General features: G+C 48.3%; 1 protein-coding gene across 16 annotated transcripts in view; it reads right to left on the bottom strand.

Moving 5' to 3' along the window:
• The window catches only part of NFASC (neurofascin), a 173,151-nt gene extending 150,527 nt beyond the window's left edge, over nt 1-22,624 (bottom strand). For 14 of the 16 annotated variants that reach the window (XM_079107346.1, XM_079107336.1, XM_079107345.1 and 11 more), the window contains exon 1: nt 22,474-22,624. In XM_079107346.1, the coding sequence (XP_078963472.1) occupies nt 22,474-22,580 (107 nt within the window). In that variant the 5' untranslated portion in view covers nt 22,581-22,624. Of the gene's footprint in view, nt 1-22,429 lie in introns of all 16 variants that reach the window. The other 2 variants (XM_079107333.1, XM_079107347.1) reach the window with 2 other exon arrangements.
• Nucleotides 22,625-22,881: the final 257 nt, after the last annotated feature.

Raw genomic sequence — 22,881 nt, forward strand, 5'->3', positions numbered from 1 at the left:
CAGGAGTGTACCTCCCTGGTCCCAATGGAGGGGAGCAGCAGACAGAAAGGGGGTGTTCTGAGAAGCCCAGCTGAGAAACTCATTCACACCCTCACCACAGGGACACCCTTCTCATTCTCCAAGCCAGCCCAGCCAAGAGCTCCAGAGACTTCTCTCAACTTGTCATGACAGAGAGAGGGCTGGCATAGGTGTGGGCAAATATTAAGAGTTATGTGAACTGCTGCGTTCAGGACACACATACATACACACAATAAAGGTCTCCCTCAGATAGGAAGAGCATACAAAGAACTGGCTCAAGGTATGAACCCTACGCCCAACTATACCATAGTATTTTTGTTAAAATACTATGAGAGCCAGAGTCTGAGGCCTAGGAATACAGGGATGAGAAAGAAGACTCTTGGCTGGGGCTCTGGAAGGCCACTCAAGTCTAAATAGAGGTTATGGGACACACACACACAGAAAATGGTCGAACTTGGAAGAGGATTAACATATAAAAATATAAGCTAATATGATTATGGAAACTAAAAGCAATCCTCAATATTTTATTTATTTGCAGTAAATTTCTAGTTCCAGGGGCTGGAATTGCAGCTCAGTGGTAGAGCGCTTGCCTAGCATGTGTGAGGCACTGAGTTCAATTCTCAGCACCACATATAAGTAAATATAAAAGTCCTTCAACAACTAAAAAAATATTTAAAAAAAAAATGTCTAGGTCCAGGCCAGCTTATTTCTGATATGGACTCCAAGTATATAAAAGCATTTGCTTTCAGTCTTAACAAAAGAAAAATTAGGAAGGATAAACTACATATATTTTAAAGTATATCAGGAAGATCATTCCTAGGCCAAACATGAGCTGAAGCTCATCTGGGGTTGGAGGTCCCCACGGCATTGCTTCCCATCTCTTGGTAGTTCTAAGAGCAATGATGTTAGTAGTAGAAAGTTCTTGTGTGAGCTGTGTAGAAAACTGCTCTCTGATTTTGGTTCTGACAAGTGGACTCTCAAAGAACATGTCCAACTCCACTCTCGACAACAACCCAGCGGGCACAGGTATCCCCCACCCCACCTGCTCCTGTACTCTCCCTGACCGCTTCAGAGTTCTGAAGCATCATAGCCAGAAGGATCCTGGGAGACTCTATAATGCTTCCCATCAGTCATCGTATAATCAGCCCGAGGAAATTTTAACATAGTAGGTTGATTTTATTTTTTGTTAAAACATATGCTATTTTAGATCAGCTTATTACTAACATTTTTATGAGTGCATTTTAAGGTAATAATTAATAATGATTTTATATGTATAAGGCAAATCTCAATTTTTCCCCATTTAGCAATGGTACATGCTGTTCAGTTAGTCTCAGATTGACTAGATAAGAAAAAGGATGACTTACACATTTTTTAAGATGTCATATCATGTCAAACTTGGGGATCGAGTTATATTCTAATAATCATCAAATTTAAGGCATAATAAAAATAAGTGGGATGACATCAAATTAAAAAGCTTAAGGTATAATAACTAATAAATGGGATGACATCAAATTAAAAAGCTTCTTGCACAGCGAAGGAAACAATTAATAGTATGAAGAAACCTCCAGAACGGGAGATAATCTTTCCAGCTACTCTTTCAACAGAGGATTAATATCCAGAATATATAAAGAACTCAAAAAGTTTAATACCAGCCAGGTATAGGGTCGCACACCTGTAATCTCAGTAACTCAGGAGGCTGAGATAGGAAGATAGCAAGTTGAAGGTCAGTCTCGGCAATTTAGTGAGACCCTAAGTAACTTAGCAACCCTATTTCAAAATAAAAAATAAAAAGGGGTAGGAAGGTGGTTCAATGGTTAAGTGCTCCTAGTTCAATCCCCAGTACCAAAAAAAAAAAAAAAAAAAAAAAAAACAAAAACCCACAAAGCAAAACCCAATCAAGACAATTGATAAGTGGGCCAATGAATTAAATAGACATATCTCAAAAAAAAAAGTCAAAGTCAAAAAATATATGAAAAAATGTTCAAAGTGTTGGGGAAAAAGGAACACTTAATACACTGTTGGTGGGATTATAAATCAATACACTCCACTACAGAAATCAGTACGGAGATTCCTCGAAAGCTTAGGAATGGACCCGCCACCTAACCCAGCTAACCCAGTCACCAGTATTTTCCCAAAAGAAACAAAAGTCAACACACTAGAGTGATACATGCAAACCCGTGTTTATAGCAGCCCAATTCACAAGAGAAGTTATGGAAGCAGCCAAGGTGTCTGTCAATAGATAAATGGATAAAGAAAACGCGGTAAATCTACACAATACAGAAAACTGAAATTATGTCATCTGCAGAGAAATGGACGGAACTAGAGAAGGCCAGGCTGACCAAAAGAAGTCAGACACAGAAGGACAAGTATTTTATGTTTTCTCTCATACACGAAGCTAGAGAGGAAAAGGTAAAAAAGGCACCCTATGAGGGTGGAAGAGAGACCAGGAGGGGAGAGGAAGCGGACAGAAGGGGGAAGACTTGAGGGAAGGAAGGTGATCAAACTATATAATGTGCATGTGCAAATCTGTAACAATGGAGCCCACTATTCTGTGTACTCATAATGCACCAATAAAAATGATATAAAATTTTTTAAACATTAAGGTATAAAAATGGTCAGAAGCTGCTCTCATACCCTGAAGCTGGAATTCATACATTTGGTACTCTGGATGTTTTAAATTGTGTTTCTGAAGAAGCGAGGCTTTCAGACTGATTAACGTGTACTTCTCTGTTACAGACATGGATAGTGTTTATTCCCAGTGAGGGAAAATCCACCTTAAATATAATTATCACTTTTGTGAGTACTAGAAACATCTTGCCTTGTGATAATATGAAAATCCTCATCAAATGAATACAATCTGTTAACTACGGTCTTCAAGCAAATTTGTGGAGCTATTATTATTGTGCTTCTCCTCAATTCCATGAAGTTCCATATGCTTCCTGTCTCCACTAATGTTTCGTTATGGATAAAATAAACAATAGATGACTAAGGAAAGCAAACCCAAACTACGAGGCCAGAACCACTGCTGCGGTTGGCAGTGCTCGTTAGATAACGCACCCCCCAGGACAGAAGCACAAGAGGCATCGACTCGTCCAGCTCCTCGCGCCTCACAGCAGGAGAGTCTGTCTCATATTAATGAGGAAAACAAGGAATAAAGGTATTAACTGATTGAATAAAACAGAAATGAAGTTGGTGCCCTTACAAGCCATTTGAGAACCCCCAGAGTTTTCAAGTCACAGGCTGCAAAAATAATCTTCACTGTGGGTTCATTCATTGCCTCACTGAAGTTTCTAGAAGAAACTGAGGCCCACAGAGGAGAATGAGCTACTTGAGGTCACCTGATAAGTCAGAGCAGAGCAAGGACTAGTATCCAGTTTGCCAACTGAGTCCTCTCTTCTCATGGTGGCTCTGAGGGAAAGGATGGCTTCAAATCCCACTGGGGGCTGAGCACAGTGGCACAAAGTGGCTTAGGAGGCTGAGTCGGGAGGATCACCAGTTCAAAGCCAGCCTCAGCAAAAGCAAGGCACTAAAAAGCTCACTGAGATCCTGTCTCTAAATAAAATACAAAATAGGGCTGGGGATGTGGCTCAGTGATCGAGTGCCCCTGAGTTCAATCCCTGGTATCTGATTTCCTCAATTCCACTGGAGGATGAGGCAGCATCCTGGGGTCAGACAAGAAGGTTTGGAAACAGCTGCCACAGAACACAGTTTTGCCCTATGTGCCTGGATACCCGTCCCAGTACCAGGGACAGCATTTTCCCACAGAAGGTACTTAGTGAGTAGAAGTTCACTTAATAATGGGTGAAAATATCCTGGAAGAGAAATTGCAGCAGGTTCAAGATTTGGATCCTGACCCCCAGAGCCAAGTTGGGTCTGCTCTTGTCCCCTTTCCAGAGTTGGGACAGTGTCAATCTCGGGACCACAGTCCCTTGCCACCCAGCCACTGGCACTTGCAGAAGGAGAGGTGCTGAGAACATCAGGAGGCTGGAGTTCTGGACTGGGAATCAGGAAACCTGGTTTGGTCTGAGCTCTGAAACTAAAAGGGAAGAAGACCATGACTACGTTGTTCTCTCTCAGGCCTCCGCGTGAAAAATGCCGGTTGATTCCTGGTGCTCTGAGTGTGGTCCCTGGTTAGGCAGCAAGGGCATCAGCTGGGAACCTGGCAGGGAAGCACATTCTGGTGGTGGCCCTGGATCCACAGCCTCAGAAATGTGGATCACAAGCCTTCCAGGTGACTCGGATACAGGCTATGGCTGGAGAGTCACAGACCTGCCTGTTTCAAGGACCTTGGCAGTTCTGACAGTGTCTATTCTGGCCTGGATGGAGAGACAACGGTGATCATGTTGACGACGGTGTTCATGTTGAACACTCGTAGGGTTCCCACAAGGTGCCAAGCCCTGCTCTGAGCTCTCCTCATAAAATAACCAATGCCCTGTGGAGCCAATTTCGGCAGGGAGACTCCACCACAAACAGTGGGTGCTGGCAAGCCCAAGAATGGGGGCCACATCTTTCCCTCAGGACTCCCAAATCTCCCCTCTTGGATTATAAACCCTAAAGGGAGGCCAGACAAGGAGGCCAAAGATAAGACACCAACAGAGATGTGTGTTCACCCACAGCTCCAACCCCAGCCAGCTTGTCTCCTTGGCACATACCTGTCCCCAAACCCCAGGGCTCTCACCTCCACACGACAAACTTGATTTTTGTATTTTAAACAAGGCACACTATTCAGTAAATAACGGCATGCACAGTTTCATTGCTGCTTATCTGACTTATTAACAGTTGAGCAGAGGGGACTGTGAACACTTTGCTTCTAAGCTCAGATCAGAAGCTAGACCATACATAGCCTGCAAACATCCTGAGAAGGGGCAAGGGACCCTCCACCACCTCTCTGTCCCCATCTACCAGATGCAAGCAACAGCTCTCAAATTAGAACAAAACCAGCAGAAAAAAAATACACATTGAATATTAATGGTTATTATTCCCAAGTGATTTGCAGGGTTTTTTTTTTTTTTTTTTGCTTGTTTCTTCTCAAATTTTAATGACTTTTTACTTTATAATTAGAAAAATAACATTCAAAAAACAAAAAGCACGGACCTGTATACTTTAAAATGTACATTTAACTTCAATAAAATTTGCAAAACAGTAATGACAATGGGGATTGCATTGACTCACTGTATCCCCAACCCACGGTGTCTGTCCAGGATCACGCTGGACATAAAATGGATGAGGATGAGTTCTACAGGCTTGTCTCCCTGGACCCCTCTGAGCCTCAGGGGACACCTCTGGGAAATGGTGAAATTATCACTGCTTCCAGCTCAGAGTTCTGGGGCGACAAAGGCAGAGCCAGATGTGAGTCACCCCCATGGCCCTCCACCCTCGCCTTGCTTTCACGTTCTCCATTCTCAGCAACAGCAGAACTGTGACTAGTGCCCTTGAACGCCTCTGCCCCTGGAGGGATCCTATGAGCTTTCATCTTGGACGGGGACAAAGAGGAGCCGGACCCCCACCCCCACCCCCACCACACACACTGTGCCTACCACTCATGGGGAAAGAAGCAAATATAAAGCAGCCTGCCTCCGAATGAGATGGAGGTGCACCCGGTGCAGGGCCAGTGGAGAGTCATGGGTGACCAACGGGGTCTGTGCAGTATTGTGGAGAGAAAAGTGGTGGTGGGATTCAGGTATGGCAGGAGAGAGTCAAGTCCTCCACGATGCCCTGACTTCCCAGGTGCATAACCAAGGGGTGAGGAGACATAAAGGAAAGGGCCAGGAGGTTCCTATCTCTCTCCTGCCAGATGCAGCCCAAGACAAGGAAGCAACCCTGTGACAAAAGGCAAACTAGGTGTGCCCAGGACCTGGTCCTTTTTCTGGCTACTACCTATAACATCTCAAAAAACACATTCACTTCGAAGAAAATAAATTAATTAATTAATAAATAAAACCAAGCCTGGCTCTCCTTCCTCTGGTTCTCACATGGGCCTTTGGGGGAGGGTCTGGAGGAGTGTGGGCAGTGAGGCATTTTGCAAACGATGAGCCCTGGGCTTTGCAAGGAGGGGGCTCCTGGCTCTGCCCATATGTGGTCTGCAGTTTTGAGCAGGTCCTTCCTTGGACTTCACTTCTTCCCTCTGCAAAAGGAGGGACTCAACATAACTGGTTCTAAAGTCTTTCCAAGCTCAGGCTTCTAAGGGCCCCAGGAGCTTTGGGGACTTCCTCATAACCCATTTTTTAGACTATTACTACTACTGCTGCTCCTACTGTGGCAACAGTCATGGATGGGGAAGGTCACAGGCCACTCCCACCTACAACCCATGGTAGTGGTCAAGCACACATTCGAGTTCTCTCAACCAGCCCGCAGTGCAGATGGAGATTTCTTACCTTTTCAGGAGGCTTGGACCTTCCTTTCTCCCTCTCTTATACACACACACACACACACACACACACACACGCACGCACACACACGCACACGCGCGCGCGCACACACACACACACACAGTCAGCAGTCGTCCATGAAGGACCACTGGGAAATCTACAGACTGGGACAAAGGCTGAGTAACAGCCAGCTCCCCAGCTGCAGCTGAATATAAGACTCAGCACAGTCTCTGCAAAACAAAAAGTGGACAGGCAAGCTAGCCCAGAAGCCACACAGCCAGCGGTGATGTAAGAAGACAATGGGCTCTTCCCAGGCTGGGCCACTAAGTCCCGTGGTTGTTGAGACCAGGCCCTGGAACCCTGCCAGAGCTGGGAGGGCTCAGTGCTGGTCACGTGGTGTTCCCTACCAGAGCTGGTGAACTGGAAGGGGTCTTGTGCTGGGCAGATCACTCTCCACCCCTCATCTTCCTGCCTCAGGCCAGACAGACATAAATCCATGGGCCAAGAGATGGAACCTCAGCTTGCCTTGTCCCAATTCATACTGCTTCCTCAGCAGGTGACCAACTCTCTGTGTTTTATTTTCCCCACCTCTACAGTGAAAATTACATATTAACCTGGCGTAGTCAGCTTATCATGATAAAATTATATCACAGGAAATGGCTTAGAATGAGAAGTGGATTCTGAAACACATGTCTCACTTCTACCTCTGTTTTGTTGATTAACCTCCTTGGGTCAGTTAACTCATTCTCTCTGGACTTCATTTTAAAAGCAGAAAGCCAGTCCTTCCTTCCTGTCCATACTGGATGTGGCCAGCAGGAGGGATTAGTGCTTGAGAATAACGACTCCATTTCTCCTGAATTTTGTACCCATCTACTTGGAAGAGACAACCTAACGGGCTTATCAGGAGGACAGAGTCTGTGCTCCACCTTTCAAGATCCCTCTCCTGATCTCCTTGAAGTCATTTTAGGTACCATAAGTTAAAATGTTCTCTCTCTTTCTCCCTCCCTTCCTTCCTTCCCCTCTCTCTCTCTCTCTCTCTCTCTCTCTCTCTCTTTCACACACACACACACACACACACACACACACACACACCCCACTGGGGATTGAGCCCAGGGGTACTTTAACACTGAGGAGCTACATCCCCAGGACTTTTTAAAATTATTTATTTTGAGACAGGGTCACTCTAAGCTGCTGAAGCTGGCCTGTAATTTACAGTCCTCCTCCCTCAACCTCCCGAGTTGCTGGGATTGCAAGTATGCACCACCCCAAGCAGCTAAACTCCAGGAGTCCCCATGGCCTAAGCCATCCATTTGCATTTATCCTCCATTACCTGTGAAGTGAGCTCTCTGTACCATGCACAATACCCTGAAGCTTCCTCAACTAGAGTACAAGGCTTTTGAAACAAAACCTGCTTCTTTGTCTCCTCTGTAATTCTCACAGTACCTAGCATACAACTGAGCACCTACTTCAGGCTCAAAATACATTTCACAACTGCTCACCATAGACAGAAGTGTGGCCAGGCATGGTGGTGCACACCTGTAATCCCAACTACTTGGGAGGTGAAGCCAGGAGGATCACAAGTTCAAGGCCAACCTGGGCAACTCAGCAAGATCCTGTCTTTAAAAAAAAAAAAAAGCCAGGCACTGTACTTAAACAAGACAGGGCATGACACTACTATCAGGAGGGGAAGGTGGGAAATAATGATGAGAGTAAACTTTTAAGAGTACCTCTTATTCTCAGGCACTGGGCAAGAGGGTTCAAGTTCATTACTTAATGTAACAATCCCATGCAGGGTATTTCACTCCCCAGTTTACAGATGAATATCAAGGAAGATTTAAGTCCTTTGCCAAAGATCACACAACCAGTGCATAGACATCCAGATCTGAACCAGGCGGTCGGACCCCAGGGCTTGCTCTTGCACTGTCTTGCATTTTCAAGACCAGACGCACTCACTCAGAATTTCACGTGTAAAACCAACTTGGCAAGAAGAGAATGGGAGAAAAAGCAAACTATCTGGAACGAAATCACACAAACAAGTACCAGTAAAACTGGGGAAACTGGAGTAAGTGAGAAGGAGATTGATGTTGATATCGTGGTTGTGAGTGTCCTATAGTCACGCAAGAGGAGACTGTCAAGGCACATGTGCTGTATTACCTCCTGCAGGTGCATGTGGGTTAACTAGCTCAATGAACCTTTCAATAATAATAATAATAATAATAATAATAATCCATAGTCCCAGGATGGAGCTATAGCTCAGTTGTTAAGAGTGCTTGCCTGTCAAGCACAAGGCCCTGGGTTCAATCCCCAGCACCGCAAAAAAAAGAAATCCATAGTCCCACCAAGAGTATCTTTAGCCACCAATGAGTAGTCCCTGGCCTGTCTGGACCTGTCCCTGACACAACAGCATCTGGGTAGGGCCCAGATGACATTACCAGGCCCTTGAAAAAGAGCACTCATAGACTCAGAAGCCCCATCCACCACTTTTTATGATGCCATCTAAGGACCCCCTCTTTATTTTTTCAAGGTTTCAGGTTCAGAGAGGATTTGCCCAGTCTGACTCGGAATGGGGCCAACACTTGGCCCAGCCCTGACTCAGTCCCATACAAGCCTTGCAGACCCTCCCAGGAGGGCCCAGCCACACAGCACTCAGAGCTGTCTGCCACGTCTCCTTTAATCTCCAGCTTCTCCGACACCAAGGGCACACACCTCCAGCACTCAGCAGGCCTACCTTGCCTGGGCCACACACTGTCAGGGCATCATGTCAGCAACCAATGGCCCCAAAGCTGAGGGCAGCCAGATGGAGGAGGAAACGAGGCAGAGTCCTGGGGGCCCACCGGTCAAACTCATCCAAGTTCTGGTAGTTCACAAAGTCCACCCAAGTCCAGCAGTCCAGTAGCCCTCATGCCGAGTCCCACAACACTCAGGACAGGTCATGCGGGAATAGCCACAGGGCAGCAGGGACAGAAAGATGAAACCACGGGCCTCTGCGATCCGATGGGCAATGGAAAGGTGTTGCACAGAATGCATTATGGGTGACCAGGCTTCTGAGTGACAAGGGATCCATTTTTAGCCTAGGCCTATCTGGACATCTTTATCTCTATCAGATACAGAGCATGTCAGAGATAGGAAAAAAGTCAGCAACACAACTTCAGGGACACGCACAGAGGGAGAAGAGGGGAGGCATGATATGAAATGCGGATTTATCAGAGAATGTCCTGAAGCAACACCATAGATAAACCCTCTGTACTTAAAGTCTGAACAATTCACAAATGAAGCTGAAGAAAGTTCTGGATGTTGTAATTGTGGTCCTGATATAGGAAACCAATATTCCAGCACAGAATGTTATGGAAAAAAATTAGAATAATCAGTCAAATAGAAGATAGCAAGAAAACAGATGTGCACCAGATTTGAACACTTAGTCACTCTCAGTGAGGAGAAATGGGAGTGGGTATCTGAAGCCTACTCTGGGACACTTGTGGTTGCTACCCGGCAAGGCTGGGGTTTCTGGTGTGGTACACTATATGCAGTTCTTCCTCACTGTGGATTCAGTTAGCCTCAGCTACTACCTGATAAGGTCCTGAGTTCAACAACTATTCCAGGTACAGAGAGATAAGCACCTGGACCAGGTGGCTCCTCCCCCTATTATGCCATATTGTGCAAACTAGCTCTCCCTGCCACCTCTTACTGACCAGCTTGGCCAAGTTGAGTTCTGCAGGAAGGTGGCCTGTCATCCTGGCATCACTGTGGAGGACAGAGAGGGGGAAGCAAGAGAGCAGACATTAGGACCTTCTCTCTGTGCTAAACCTGTTGAAGGAGGTGGATACCCCACCCATCTACCCAGGATGGGGCAACCAACAGGTGATAAAAAATAGCCTGTTGACATCACACCTGGAAGTAAGGTAGACAGGGGATGATCATGGGATGGTCTTCCTTTTATGTCTTAATTTTTCTTGGCCCTGAATAAGGCCCTTCCCAGAAGGAAAAGTAAACCTAGAAAAACAGATAAGAGCTCGGTTCTATGGCTCTGTCAAGCAGAGACACCTGGGGACAGATGGTGACTCTTCTTTGGGGAAAGTGTTACAGCTTTAGCCTTGGGCCTGAAGAAGAACAAGAACTGAGCAGTGGCTTGATGGTGTGATGATAGTCAAGGACCAGAGAGCTCCAGTGCGTCATATCAACACTCCCTACCAGAGACTCTCTTCTCACTTTTTAATACAAGCAACCCTCAGACAAGGAAGCTTCTCAAACAAAGGGCCCATGGGCCTGTGCTAGAACCCCAAAATGCCTGACAGGCAATGGGCCAGGATTATTAGACTTTGGAATCAGACAGGCCCAGATTCAATCCCAGCCCTGACACCTAGAGCTGTGTCACTTTTGGGCAAGTTGATTCCATTCTCAGCTTCCATTTTCTCAGTGTAATGGGGACAGTAACATCTGATTCAAGGGTTGCAATGACTCAGTAAGATGATGTGCTTATCTGGTGGGAGGCATTGGTATCCCCATTTCAAACTGAGAAAGTTAAAGCTAGGGAAGGTTCAGAGCTAGCCCTAGTCACTTTAACCCTAACTGTCCCTAATTGGTGTCTATTCTGCTGCCCCACACTGGGGCATAATCAACCACTCAGTATATATTTACTGAAAGCTTACTAAGTAAGTCAACCAATACCTGCTGTGAGTTACTGTTCAAGAGTAGAAGTAGCCTGTTCTAAACAAGTGCAATCTTTGAGCCGGCATGGCTGATGGTATACATCCACATAAGCAGTGAGCAGAGCCACCAGTGGAGTAGCAGCTGTGGCACCAAGTGACCCAGCCTAGGCATTACGTGGTAACCAGTCATGCTGACCACCCACGTATGTACTGCTGTGAACAACTAAGAAACAGGCACCAGTAAGGTATTCCCTGCCCTCAGGCCACTTATAGTCTCCAGGGTAAGGAAAGCACAGCCAAGTGAAGGCACAGCAGAGGGGTTCTCAGCCAGGGCTGAATGCTGGAATTATCTGGGGGCCTTTATCACACACTAGTGCCTCAGCCCAGGCTGCAGGGAACATGATGTGGGGTGGGTCAGGTATTGGCATCCTGTAAAATCTGCCAGATGATGCTAGCTAATATGTTGGCAGGACTGAGAACCCACATGTAGGGCCTTGTCCATCAAAGTGTGGCTGAGGTCCAGTTGCACTGGCATCACCTCTGAGCTTGTCAGAAACGCAGAATCTCAGGCCCAACCCAGACCTACTAGTTCCGAATCTGCATTTCAACATGATCCCAAAAGGATGCAGAGGCCTGAGAAGCACTTTGTGCAGAGTGCTGACAGGGAGACTCATCCCTGCAGGCCAAGCAGAGAAGTCCTTTCCCAGCCCCACTGGGGGATGCAGCCCACCTGCCTGCTCCAGGCAGAGAACACCCAGAGAGTAGAGCAGGGACGCTGGTGACTGTGGGGAGCCACAAGGTCAGGCTCTGCTTCTCTGTTCTCCTCAGAGCTGCACCTGGGTCTGCATCATGGGGCTCCATCTCCAGAGCTGCTGGAGTCCCAACAAAACCCTTCTGTGACTAAGAGGAAATCTGCACGCAAGACCCAGTCACCATTTAAGGAATAAGAAGAAAAAGGAGTTTCCTCCCCTTCCACACAGGCCTTGTCCCCACTGTCCCTTCCCCCTCCTGGAGTGCTCTTCTCACAGAAGAGGCGAGCTCAGGTCAGCACTGGCTCAACACAGCCCCCACAAGAGAGCGAGCTGCCCAGCCACCCATAAAGACAGCACTGTCACTGCAGGCATGGAGGTGGCTGGTACCAGCTAAGCCTTGTGCAGGAGGGAATCCTCAAGAGACAGACAGACAGAGGCACTCACATCATCTGGCCCCTCCGGCATCGTGTGCCCCACCCCAGCTCCGGATCCCTGCCACCACTTCTGTCTTTGTTTCTGTCTATCTGGGGTTGCGTGTGTGCGTGTGTGTGTGTGTGTGTGTGTGTGTGTGTGTGTGATCTTTTCACACGTGCCAGCCTGAGCACTCTCATCCGTCTGGGAGCAGCCGTCCTCAGCTCCTCCTTTGTCACTGCCCACAGTACTGAGCACAGACACTTGCACCCAGCAGGGGTTCAATAAATACTATTTGTATTCACATGCACACATTTTCTAAGGGTCAAACCCGCAGCTCCAGGCTAACAAAGAGCTACTCAAAAGCAGGCACTTATTAAGGATGACTAGCAGCACAGTGAGATTCTATGGGAGAAAACAAGAAAATGATAAAGCATTCCTTGAAAAAGCATGTATCGGACTTATAAACAGCAAGCCTAAGACTAGGGACACAAGGAAAGCAAGCATTTCTATAATATGAGGTCAGGCAGGCCTAGGGGCACTGGCACATGCCAACACAATGCTCCAGTCTTTTGGCTTGCTTATTGATTGGCTTTTTTAGGCATTTGTCCTCTAGTTCCCTCTCGTCCCCTCTAGTACTTCTACGGCTCACCCACACCCACGTCTACTATACCAGGTGAACAGAATAAGAGTAGACACCTAGAGTCAGGGAGGAAGATGGCTTAAGACAGGAACCTTTCCATATTGGATGCCCACAAGCCTCTGACACAAGAGCACCTCATCATCCCTCTATTTCGCCCCAGGGCCAGGTTTCCAGGGCCACCTACACTGCATGGTTTGTCATTTGAGGCTCCAAAGTCTTGCACCCCAGCCTAGGAGTCTTCTCTGTGCCCTTGAACAGAAAACTGCAGGGCACCATGTAAGGTTGTTCTCATTGTGAAAACAAGAGAAGTCCAGACAAAACTCACGGTCAGATCAGGACTTGAGTTTGGATTCAACATGGGGCTTTCTCCAGCAACTTATCCAACTTGCCCCCATTCAAAAGACCACTTCACTGTGCACCAAACAAGTTTAGGGAATGAGGGGTCAATAAGCAAGGGTGAGTGACCAATTCTTGGCAACCCTTGGTCAAAGATTCTGAGTATATGGAACTGTACAGTCTAATACAGTAGCCATTAGCCACATGTGCTCATTTAAATTTTAAAAAATTACTTTTCAGTGCTGGGGATTGAACATAGGGCCTTACACGTGCTAGGCAAGCACATTCTCAGTCCCTTAAATTTAACTTTAACTTAATTTAAATTCAAAAGTCAAATTTCCAGTCACATTTCAAGTGCTTAGTAGCCACATGGAACTAGTCGCTGCCATTTTGGGCAGTGCAGATACAGAACATTTCTCTCAGCACAGAAACTTCTATTGGGCAGCACGACTATCAAAAACTTAGATATTTCATTTGAAGTCATAAGTAGACTCTGCTGGGAACTTGTGCTGCTCTCTCCCAGTTTGCTGGAGTCTCTCAGTGCTCTGTGGAGTGGCTGAGTAGAGGAAGTGACGGGCCGAGATTCTCCTGCAAACACAAAGGCTCTGAAGCAAAGCTCGCAGGGCTGTCTACCACTTAGGTCCTCTTCGCAGGCGTTTGTGTACACACACGGTCGGTCTCTCCTGCCTAAGGGGACCTTCCTTTTGCTTTCATCACAAGGACTGCGAAGTCAGATGCTGTAGCCAGTTTCCTGCCAGAAAGGCCACATGCTGCCTTGTTCTAGCCAGAATCATGTTCTGGATCCCTCTGGACAGTTCCAAGCACTTCCCGGCTTTACTTTCTAACCTGGCATCACTGGGGAGAAAATCTTTCAGAAGACAGGTTGGGTCAGCACTCTGGACAGCGACAAGCTTCCTCTCACGGTTCCAGAAAGTCTCAACACACCCCTATTCCTCAAACATGCCTTCAGAAGAACTGTCCCCTCACAAAACCACTATAGGTGCCTGAGAAGAAATTTCCCACCTACTTCTAACACCACAGCCTTGCCTTCAGGGCAAAAGGCAGTTCAGCTCAGAAGTTTCAAAGGCTCCTCACCATCACCAAGACATCCAACTCCTCAGTCTGAGAGTCGAGGCTCTCTGCAGTCTGGCCCCAGCTGGTCTCCTTCAGTTGCACCTTTGACTGCACCAGCCTGGTCAATTCACCATGCTTGACCACCCCAGTTGCTTCCCTCTTCTAGATCTTTGACCATTTTTTTTTTTTTTTGCCCCATCACTTCCTTACCTTTGCCTATTCGAATCCTTCCCACCTCTAGAGGCCCAAGCCAGCCTCTTCCTCTTTTCAAAACCTCCCCTAAGGACTTTAGTCTACACTGGTTTCCTCCTTCCTCTGATATCCCAAAGCACTTCCAGTGCAGAGCATGCTTTAAGGAACTTAATTACATAGCACCATGTCCAATTACTAGTTTCATATGTGCTTTTTAAAGTTCCAGTGGGCCAGTATGTGAAAGAAGAATGAGATTTTGCCAGCAACATGACCACAAGTAAGTCATGCCACCCTTCAGAGTCCCAGTTTTTTGATGGGTAAAATAATGATCTTGGACTAAGATATTTCTAATACTCATGAATCAAGGATTCTCTCAAAACAAGTTGCCACCTCAAGAAGTACTATGCATAGGCCTTGAAAGGGTAACAGCAGAAGCAAGGATTATTTTATAAAACCAGGGCAGAGCCAGAGCTGGAGTCAGCCAGAGAATCCTGGGTTAGTTCCGAATACAAGTTCCAAAGGTTTTAGTTCCACTGGGTGTGTGATGATGATCAGAAAGAGATCGAGTTTCTGCCCCTGCCTATGTCACATAGGAAAATGGTCTGTGGCCTCAGAGGCATTTTCCTTCATAAAGAACGTGTCAGCCCCAACATGTGGAAAAACACCACCCCACGGGTTTTCCAACAACGACATGATAACAATGTCTGTCATGTAACTTTCTCTCATATAGGTCAACTAACACCCGCAGCAGTGTTCCAGCTTCACACCTAATTACACATAAGCCCAGAGAGACTATGGAAATGAACAGGATGCAAAAATGTTGGTGGGGCCTGAAGGGTTATGGAAAATAATATTCCTGCCCCCAAACAAAACTCTGGCTGGTCTCACAAGTCAAGGCACTCCAGGAGTAGGGAGAAAGTGACTTTGAATTTCAACTCAATATCAGACTCCCCTGTCAAAAAGATAGTTATGATACTTCCTCATATGGAATGATCCTATCCTCAAAGCATTTGTCTAATGTAGCTACATACAATAAGATATAGGGGTGATGATTCCCCTCATGCAAAAGGAAAATTTAAGGCCAAAAAATGTTTAATAACTTTTACATTGCAAATAAAGATCCAACTACAGCAAGAATGGAGGTGATGGACCTAGGCAACACACACACACATACACATACGTGCACATCAGATAACTCTTAGTAATAGAAAGGGAAGGCTTATGAAACTCACTTTCCCTAGAACTTGAAGTTTCCACTAAATACTTGTTTTTTAAAATGCTATTGCCAAAGCAAATTGGCTAGCGTCAGTACAGAAGGAGGGAACTCTCATCACTGGGGAAAGTCCTTGGAACTCTTCTGTCAGCCATTCACTCCCATTCCAGAAAATCACAAGATCTGAGAACAAAACTTAGATCTGGTCAGTCTACCCAGCTGGCCAAAGCTGGATCCAGGAACACTAGCTGAAGCCCAAACTTCCCTGTCCTCGGAGGCCTTTCCCCAAGTTGCGCAGCCCAAGTGCTCAGAAAGGCAAAGCAGGGCAGAACAAAGACCCTGGCACTCGGGGTGCACCGGCCCTTCCTCCAGCAGCCCTGATCACTGCACTTTCAAGTGTGGCCATCTTGAGACCACAGCAGGTACTTTCTCTTGCATGAGCCTTTTCCAGATCACCCAAGTCCACTGTCATACTCTGCTCACCTTCTGGCACTACTATCTAGAATTAGCAAGTGTTTCTTGTATTTGAAGACACATCTCTTATCACCTGGAGGGCACAGGCAGGGCCTCATAAGCCTCCAAAAAGATACAGCATCCCCGGCCCCAAACAAGTGCTCTGTAAATGTTTGGTGATGATGGCAAGAATGATCAGAACTTCTCAAGAAGTTCCTCTCCACCTAGGGGGGAAGAATGAGGTAGGAGGCTAAGTACAGGGGTGGGAGTGGGGGCGGCTGTGTGGGGCCTGCCTGGAAGACAACAGACCATGCTGGCTTCTCCAACTCTGGGTGCCAAGGACTTTCTTAGTTTAGGACTCAGACAGGCGGAAATCCTCTCTTCCAACCCCTGAGCGGCTGATCTCAGGCTGTTTATCTCGTTAACTCTGTTTATTGTGATCCTGGTAAGAGGTTCTGAAGCCCTTCAAGCCCCTCTCTAATTAAATTCATTACAACAGATTGGGGCTTTCTTTCTGGATCTTAGAAAAATTAACAACATGATTAGCATTATAATGACTGGGAGAGGGGCTGCCAGGGAGGCCTTTCAGGAGGGGCTGGCCCAGTCCGGGAGGGGAAGAGCAAGGAGGAGCAGGTGAAGGAGGAGAGGGCAGATGCTCAGGCAGCTGCTTCCCGGAGGAGGGGATCTGCTGGAGCTGGAGGAGATGACAGCGGCCCGAGGGGATGACCCCACCAGGCCACAAACACTCCAACTTTTTCATGGCGTTGCATTTGGGAGGGAAGAGAGGACAAGAAATTAATCAATGACATAAACTCAGAGATGTGGCTTCTGGGACAAGAACTTGCACCAATCTTCCAATTTTACAGAGAAAGAAACACATTTAAGTTCTGTTAATGGTGAGCCAGAAGTATAAGCCTCTCATGCCTTTTAGGTTGATCGTCCTTTCCTTTCAAGACTTTTCTGCAAGGACCAGGAAGGAGTAGGGATGAGGGTAGAGAGAGCAGACAGGAGGAAGCAGACCACTTCCTGCCCAAAGGACCCGAACCCGCCAAATTTTTGCTTATACATCTGATGGGTTCCCTCCTCTAGAACACCCCCCATGTCCAGAAAATTCTATCAGTTCTTCCAGAGTCAAGGCCATGGCCACCTCCTCTGTGAACAGCAGTTACCACTGAGGAGCATTTGCTCCCTGCTGGGTACTGAGCAGGGCCTTACTACCTTAGCACATCTAATCCTTATAACAGTTCAGCGAGCCTATATTCATATCCTCATCTTACAGTGAACTTCAGCAGCCCAGCAAGTGGAAGAAGCAGAGATGGAGCCCAGGTTTGTTTGACCTCAAAGGCTGAGTATTTTCATGTATGCCATGTCACCTCCTTAACTCCAACAGCCTGGTCCAGTTGACAGATCACCTTGAACTGTAACTGTCCAGGGTCTAAGCAGCCTTCATTACACATCATCTTGTATTGTTCCCAGGGTGTATCCTGTGTCTTACTTCTATTGGAAGTAGGAACCATATTTTAACCGAGACTTCTAGCAGATTTTCCTAAATAGGCTATACATGAGGACAAAATATCCCAGTTTTTTATTTTCCAACAGAGCTCGGTATAATACATGAGAGGGGCATAGGCTTTGAAGTCAAATAACTGTAGGTTTAAATTCTATCTCTGGCCAGGTGTGGTGATGCATGCCTATAATCCCAGTGACTCAGGAGTCTGAGGCAGGAAGATCGCCAGTACAAAGTCAGCCTCAGCAACTTAGTAAGGCCCTAAGCAACTCAGTGAGAACCTGTCTCTAAATAAAATATTTTAAAAAGGGCTGGGGATGTGGTTCAGTAGTTAAGTGTCCCTGAGTTCAATCCCCGGTACCGCCCCCCCCCAAAAAAATTAACTCTGCAGTTCACCTGTCCTGTGATCTTAAACAAGCAAGAACCTCCCAAAATCTGTTTCATTATCAGTTAAGTCTGAATCCTAACAAAAGCTCTTTTGTCTAGTTAACTCAGAGGATGAAATGAGATGATGCATATAAAGCTGATAGCTGGATGCCCAGCACATAGTAAGCACTCAATAATGACGACTATTGCTATTAAGTCACTTACAGGGACACCCTGGCTTGCAGCAAGACCTAATGAAAGCAGGGTAGCTCCAGAGTTCTCAAGGTAGCTGGACAATCTGACCAATGCCCTGGGTCAGCAAAGCTGCAGAAGTGCCTACTCAGGCACCCAGCACAGCCCTTAGCTCACGGACCCTTCCCCTGCAGTCCCAGTGACCAAGCCATGGGCATCCAACAGCGAGGCCTGGGTGCTACCTGGACATTTTGAGTCTTGGCTCAAATGTCTGCCATCAAGCTGTGCCAGTCACAGAAGGGATCTAGCCAAATAATTTGGTGGTTACTCCAGGTCCTCTGCCCACTGTGACCCCTCCGCTATGCTCCTACCATGCCAAGAACCCAGCCAACCTTTTCCGGCATTTCTGGTGCTGTTTTAATTTATCTTCACTTCTTTCTCTCCAACTCAACTTATCTCTCCACACCTCGCACAGTCTTGGAGCAGGCTCAAAGGCTCAGGACAGACAAGTGAAATGAACTCAATTGGCTGTGCGGGGAAGAGAAGGGGCTACTCAAACAGAAGAGGCCAGGAGTCTCCACCCTCAGGGTCTTTTCCCAGGTCAGCTATGGCTGCTCATGGAAACCTGTATTCCAGTACGGAACTTCTGAGGGTGTCCCCGGCTCACTCTCAGCCCATCCCCACTTGGACTGCTCTAATGACTTCTGCCTGACTCTGACCTACCCACAACCCCAGACCCTTTCACGAATATCAACATCTTCAGTGCTTTTCCTCACCTCGCTTCTGAGCACGACCCTGCGCAGGTACTCACTATTCCACCCTCAGATTGGAGCTCCCTGAGGGCACACCAGGCCTCCTTCCTCTGATCTGCTCTGACATTCCAAGCACTTCCAGACTATACTTTGCCTCTAAAATGCAAGTTCTTAGGAAGATGGCATTGGCGAATTTAAGTAGTTGTGACCTTGACCCAAAGTTCCCTGTGGGTATTTCCCCATGAGGTTGCAGTAGTACCCAGAGGGAATCAGCTAAACCCATCCAGCTGCCCCTCCAGCTGGAGGATCTGATAAACTCTTCAATCTCGCCTCCTCCCCCACCCTTTCCCTGTCAGTCAACTTCAGAGTCAGTCAGCTGTGCTACCTTTCCCTATGGCATCAACCAAGCCCTCTTCATAGCCATCAGGGAAGGGGTGACACCACCAGAACTCAAGATCTGGCTCTCTGAGCAGCCCTGTCCTATTTGTCTGATGACCTGTCTCTTCCATTATTACACCAGGACCTCTGAGAGATCCAATTCTGCCTTACTTTTCCTCTCTGTAATCTCAGAGTCTAGCAGACAGCACGCTGTAGGGCTAACTGAATATCTGTGAAATGAGTACGTTACACATCCAGACTTAGATTCCTCTCACTTCTTCCCTCCCCTAGCACTGAACACGGAACAGGCAGGGAACTGAACTTCTCTGCCTCCCACTTTCTCATCTAAAAATTTCTTTTTCTAAAGTCAAAGGTCAGATCCTCACACCCCAACTCTTGGATGCTCTTCTAGATCTCAGTGTACCTCTGACCTCCCAACCAGCATGAGGGAGAAGCCTGGTATCAAAGGTAGGAAATAAGTTAGGACACAGTGATCAGAGACTTGGAATCCTGACCCTCAGTCACTGCAAAATTAGGACCCTCCTCTGATCTGCCTCACTCGGAAATCCAAAACCAAACCCAAATCCCCAGATCTCAGCCACCTCCACAATGTGCCCCTGAAAGGACCAGCCCTTGAAGCACAAGGAGCCAGCTAGGCGCAACTGGCAGGTCTGGCCCCAGCTCTCCGGGGAGCTGGCTCTTCTCTTTGTGCCTTGGTTTAGCTCTCCCTAGCCTTTGTGATGCCAAACAAGGGGATCAGGGGTGAGATTCATCGCACCAAACTGGGAAACATGTACGCTGTTATCAGAATCCCCCAGTTAACCTGAGCCCCAATCAAGCATTTCAACGTCAGAACCATAATCCAATCAGCTTTCGACAACAGCTGCAGGTGATGCCTCCTCCCTGTACCAGGAAAAACTGGCAGCCCTGAGCCAACGATACCAGGGGAAGCTTCTGCCCCACCCCCGCCCGTGATGGGGAGGGGACAGAGAAGGGTGACAATGCAGGGGGCAGCCAGTGCCCAAGACACAGGAGCCCTAGCCAGGCCCTTGCCAGAGGCAGGTAGAGAGTTGCTGTACATCATCTGAAAGAGTCTAACTGTTTAGATTTCCAAAGTGAGGGAGCCTAGCGGAAAAGGGACAGGATCTGTATGTAGTTTGCTCTTAACCTTCCACTTTAAGCCTCTGAGTTTCAGTTGAGGCCCCCAAGACAGGAAATGGGCTGTCATTTTCTGTTTCACAGTGGCAAACACAAGTTCTGGGGCTAAGTGTGACTCTCTCCTCCTCTGTGTCATTGTCTCTCTCTTTTTCTCTCTCTACACATACACACACACACACACACACACACACACACACACACACACAACCTTCAGCTAAACCCAAAGACCAGGGGAAGAAATCACTCCCTTGGAAGTGCCAGCTCTGTAGGATAAAAAGTAGAACGCATTCCACGGGCAGCAGACCCTCATTTCCTTCGACTCGTCCTGCGATGCCAATTGTCCTCACACCAGAGGGCTGCAGCTCTCTGCCTGCCCTCCTCTGCCCCACCTCCACAGCTGGAATAGCCCCAGCCCCAGGGGCTCCCACCTCCACAAACATTTTCCCTGGGCTTCTACTTATGCTTGAAGTTTTATGGGTTCTGAACCTACCCATCCCTGGCCCCATCCCAACCATTCAACTCCTGCCCAAGAAGGTCTCAAAGCCCTGTGGCCTGCCCTTGCCTTGCTGGAGATTTGACCGGAGCCCAGCAGGGCTCACTACAGTTCCAAGCGTAGATGAGACACACCAGGCCCTCATGCCAGGGAGACAGATAGGCAGAAAAGGGGCATTGTCCACTCCTCCAGACTACTGAGGGAAGAGGCGTCTCTGCCCAGCACACACACACACACACACACACACACACACACACACACAGCCCATGCCAAAAACCAAGGAAGGAATCAGAAGCAGACCCTGGCTCAGGGCAGGAGAGGGGCTGCTGTGAGGACCAGGGTCTAGGTGATTCAGCACTCTGCCCACTCAGCCCAGCCCATGGGCCATACTCATGACAGCTCCCAATGCCAAAGTGCTGACTTAGAGGTTGGGCAAGAATCCTTTGTAAAATCCAAAATTCTCTAGCATCCAGCAGGGTTTCTCATCCAGGCCTTTCACACACAGGGCTGAGAACAAGGCCCAGGATGAGCCAACTTACCTACCCCCTTAGACCCTGCCTCTCTCCAATCCTAGTTTCCCTGTGCTCAGCACCCCCTCCCGAGTCCATCTAGGAAACAAACCTGAACAGCTGAGAAGAGCGGTGACTGGAGAGGAACAGAGAGAGGCCTACTATCCCCCAGTCTCCCTCCCTCCTGAGCCCGGCACGGGATCAAACATGCAGAAATGGTTGAAAGTGGGTTGTGTCCACAACAGAAAGTACATGGGGCCTTTGAAGTCAGAGGCCTCCCCAAGCAGAGAAGGAGCCGGGAGCAGTAAGGGGCTGAAGACAAGCTGTGGGGCTCCAAGCAACACTGGGACAGGCAAGTGGAGATGGAGATGGTGGCAGGCCAGCTGAGAGCCTAGAGGAGTAGGTGGGGTTCTTGAGAGGGACCGTGGTGCAGGAGGAAACCAAGAGGCAGCTGGGAAGAGGCTGGGACAGGGTGTGCAGAGGTGAACTGGGGGAGGACAGAAAGGATGAAGAAGCTAATGGGGAGACAGGCACTCAGCTGAGTGACTGGGGGCAAGAGGTGGGGGAGGGCAAAGAGAGGGGCTGGTGTCAGGGTACGAGAAACAGGAACGAATGGGGTAATAAAAAGTGGGGTGTCGAGGGAAATAGAGGTATACGGGCTAGCGGGGCTCATGGGTGAGGTGGAGACAGAGAGGAGAGGGGAAAGGGCGAGGATGCAGGTAGGGGGAGGGGATGCGGCCAACCAGATAGAAAGGGTGTTGGGGGTGAGGAGAAGGTGGGAGCTGGATGATGGGGGGGTGCGCTGGAACACACCAGAATAGGGTGATTCGGGGCAGATGACAATGTGGAGAGGAGAGGCATAGGGACGCGGACGGAGGGGGATGGGGTCAGGTCGGAGGATGGAGACCGACAGAGGAGGGCGGGAACAGGGGGTGTCTCTAGACGGGTTTCCATGATCCCCGTTTTACCATTTTACTTCCAGCCCATCTCTCGGGTGTCCGCGCTCGCCTACCTCCAAGGGCTCAGGCTCCGGCCCCGGGCGCAGTCCGAGCTGTCCGCTGCCGGCGCCGCCACTTCCCCCACGTCCCCTGCAGCGCCGCTCGTCGCCAGCCGCCGCATTAGGGCAGAGACCAGCCCGTGCGCGTCCCCGGGCGGCCGGCGCGCCCCCGACAGCCTGCGTGCGCGCCCCCGCGCCCCTCCCTTCGCGCAGCGAGCGCCTGGCTGAGCGGGGACCGGGAGCGAGGAGGGAGGGAAGCTCCGGGCGCGTCCCGCCCTGCGCCTTGGGGAGTAGTTCGCGGAGCCTGGACGGGATAAAACCCTCCTTTCTCTTCTCAGCCAGCTCCCAGGCCTTTTTGCAGACTGAAAATAACAATCAGTGCAGGATTTGCTGAGCGCCTACTACGTGCTGACTACTCAGGAG

This window comes from Sciurus vulgaris, assembly GCF_902686455.1.
Source record: "Sciurus vulgaris genome assembly, chromosome: 12".
In the NCBI taxonomy this organism is placed as follows: domain Eukaryota; kingdom Metazoa; phylum Chordata; class Mammalia; order Rodentia; family Sciuridae; genus Sciurus; species Sciurus vulgaris.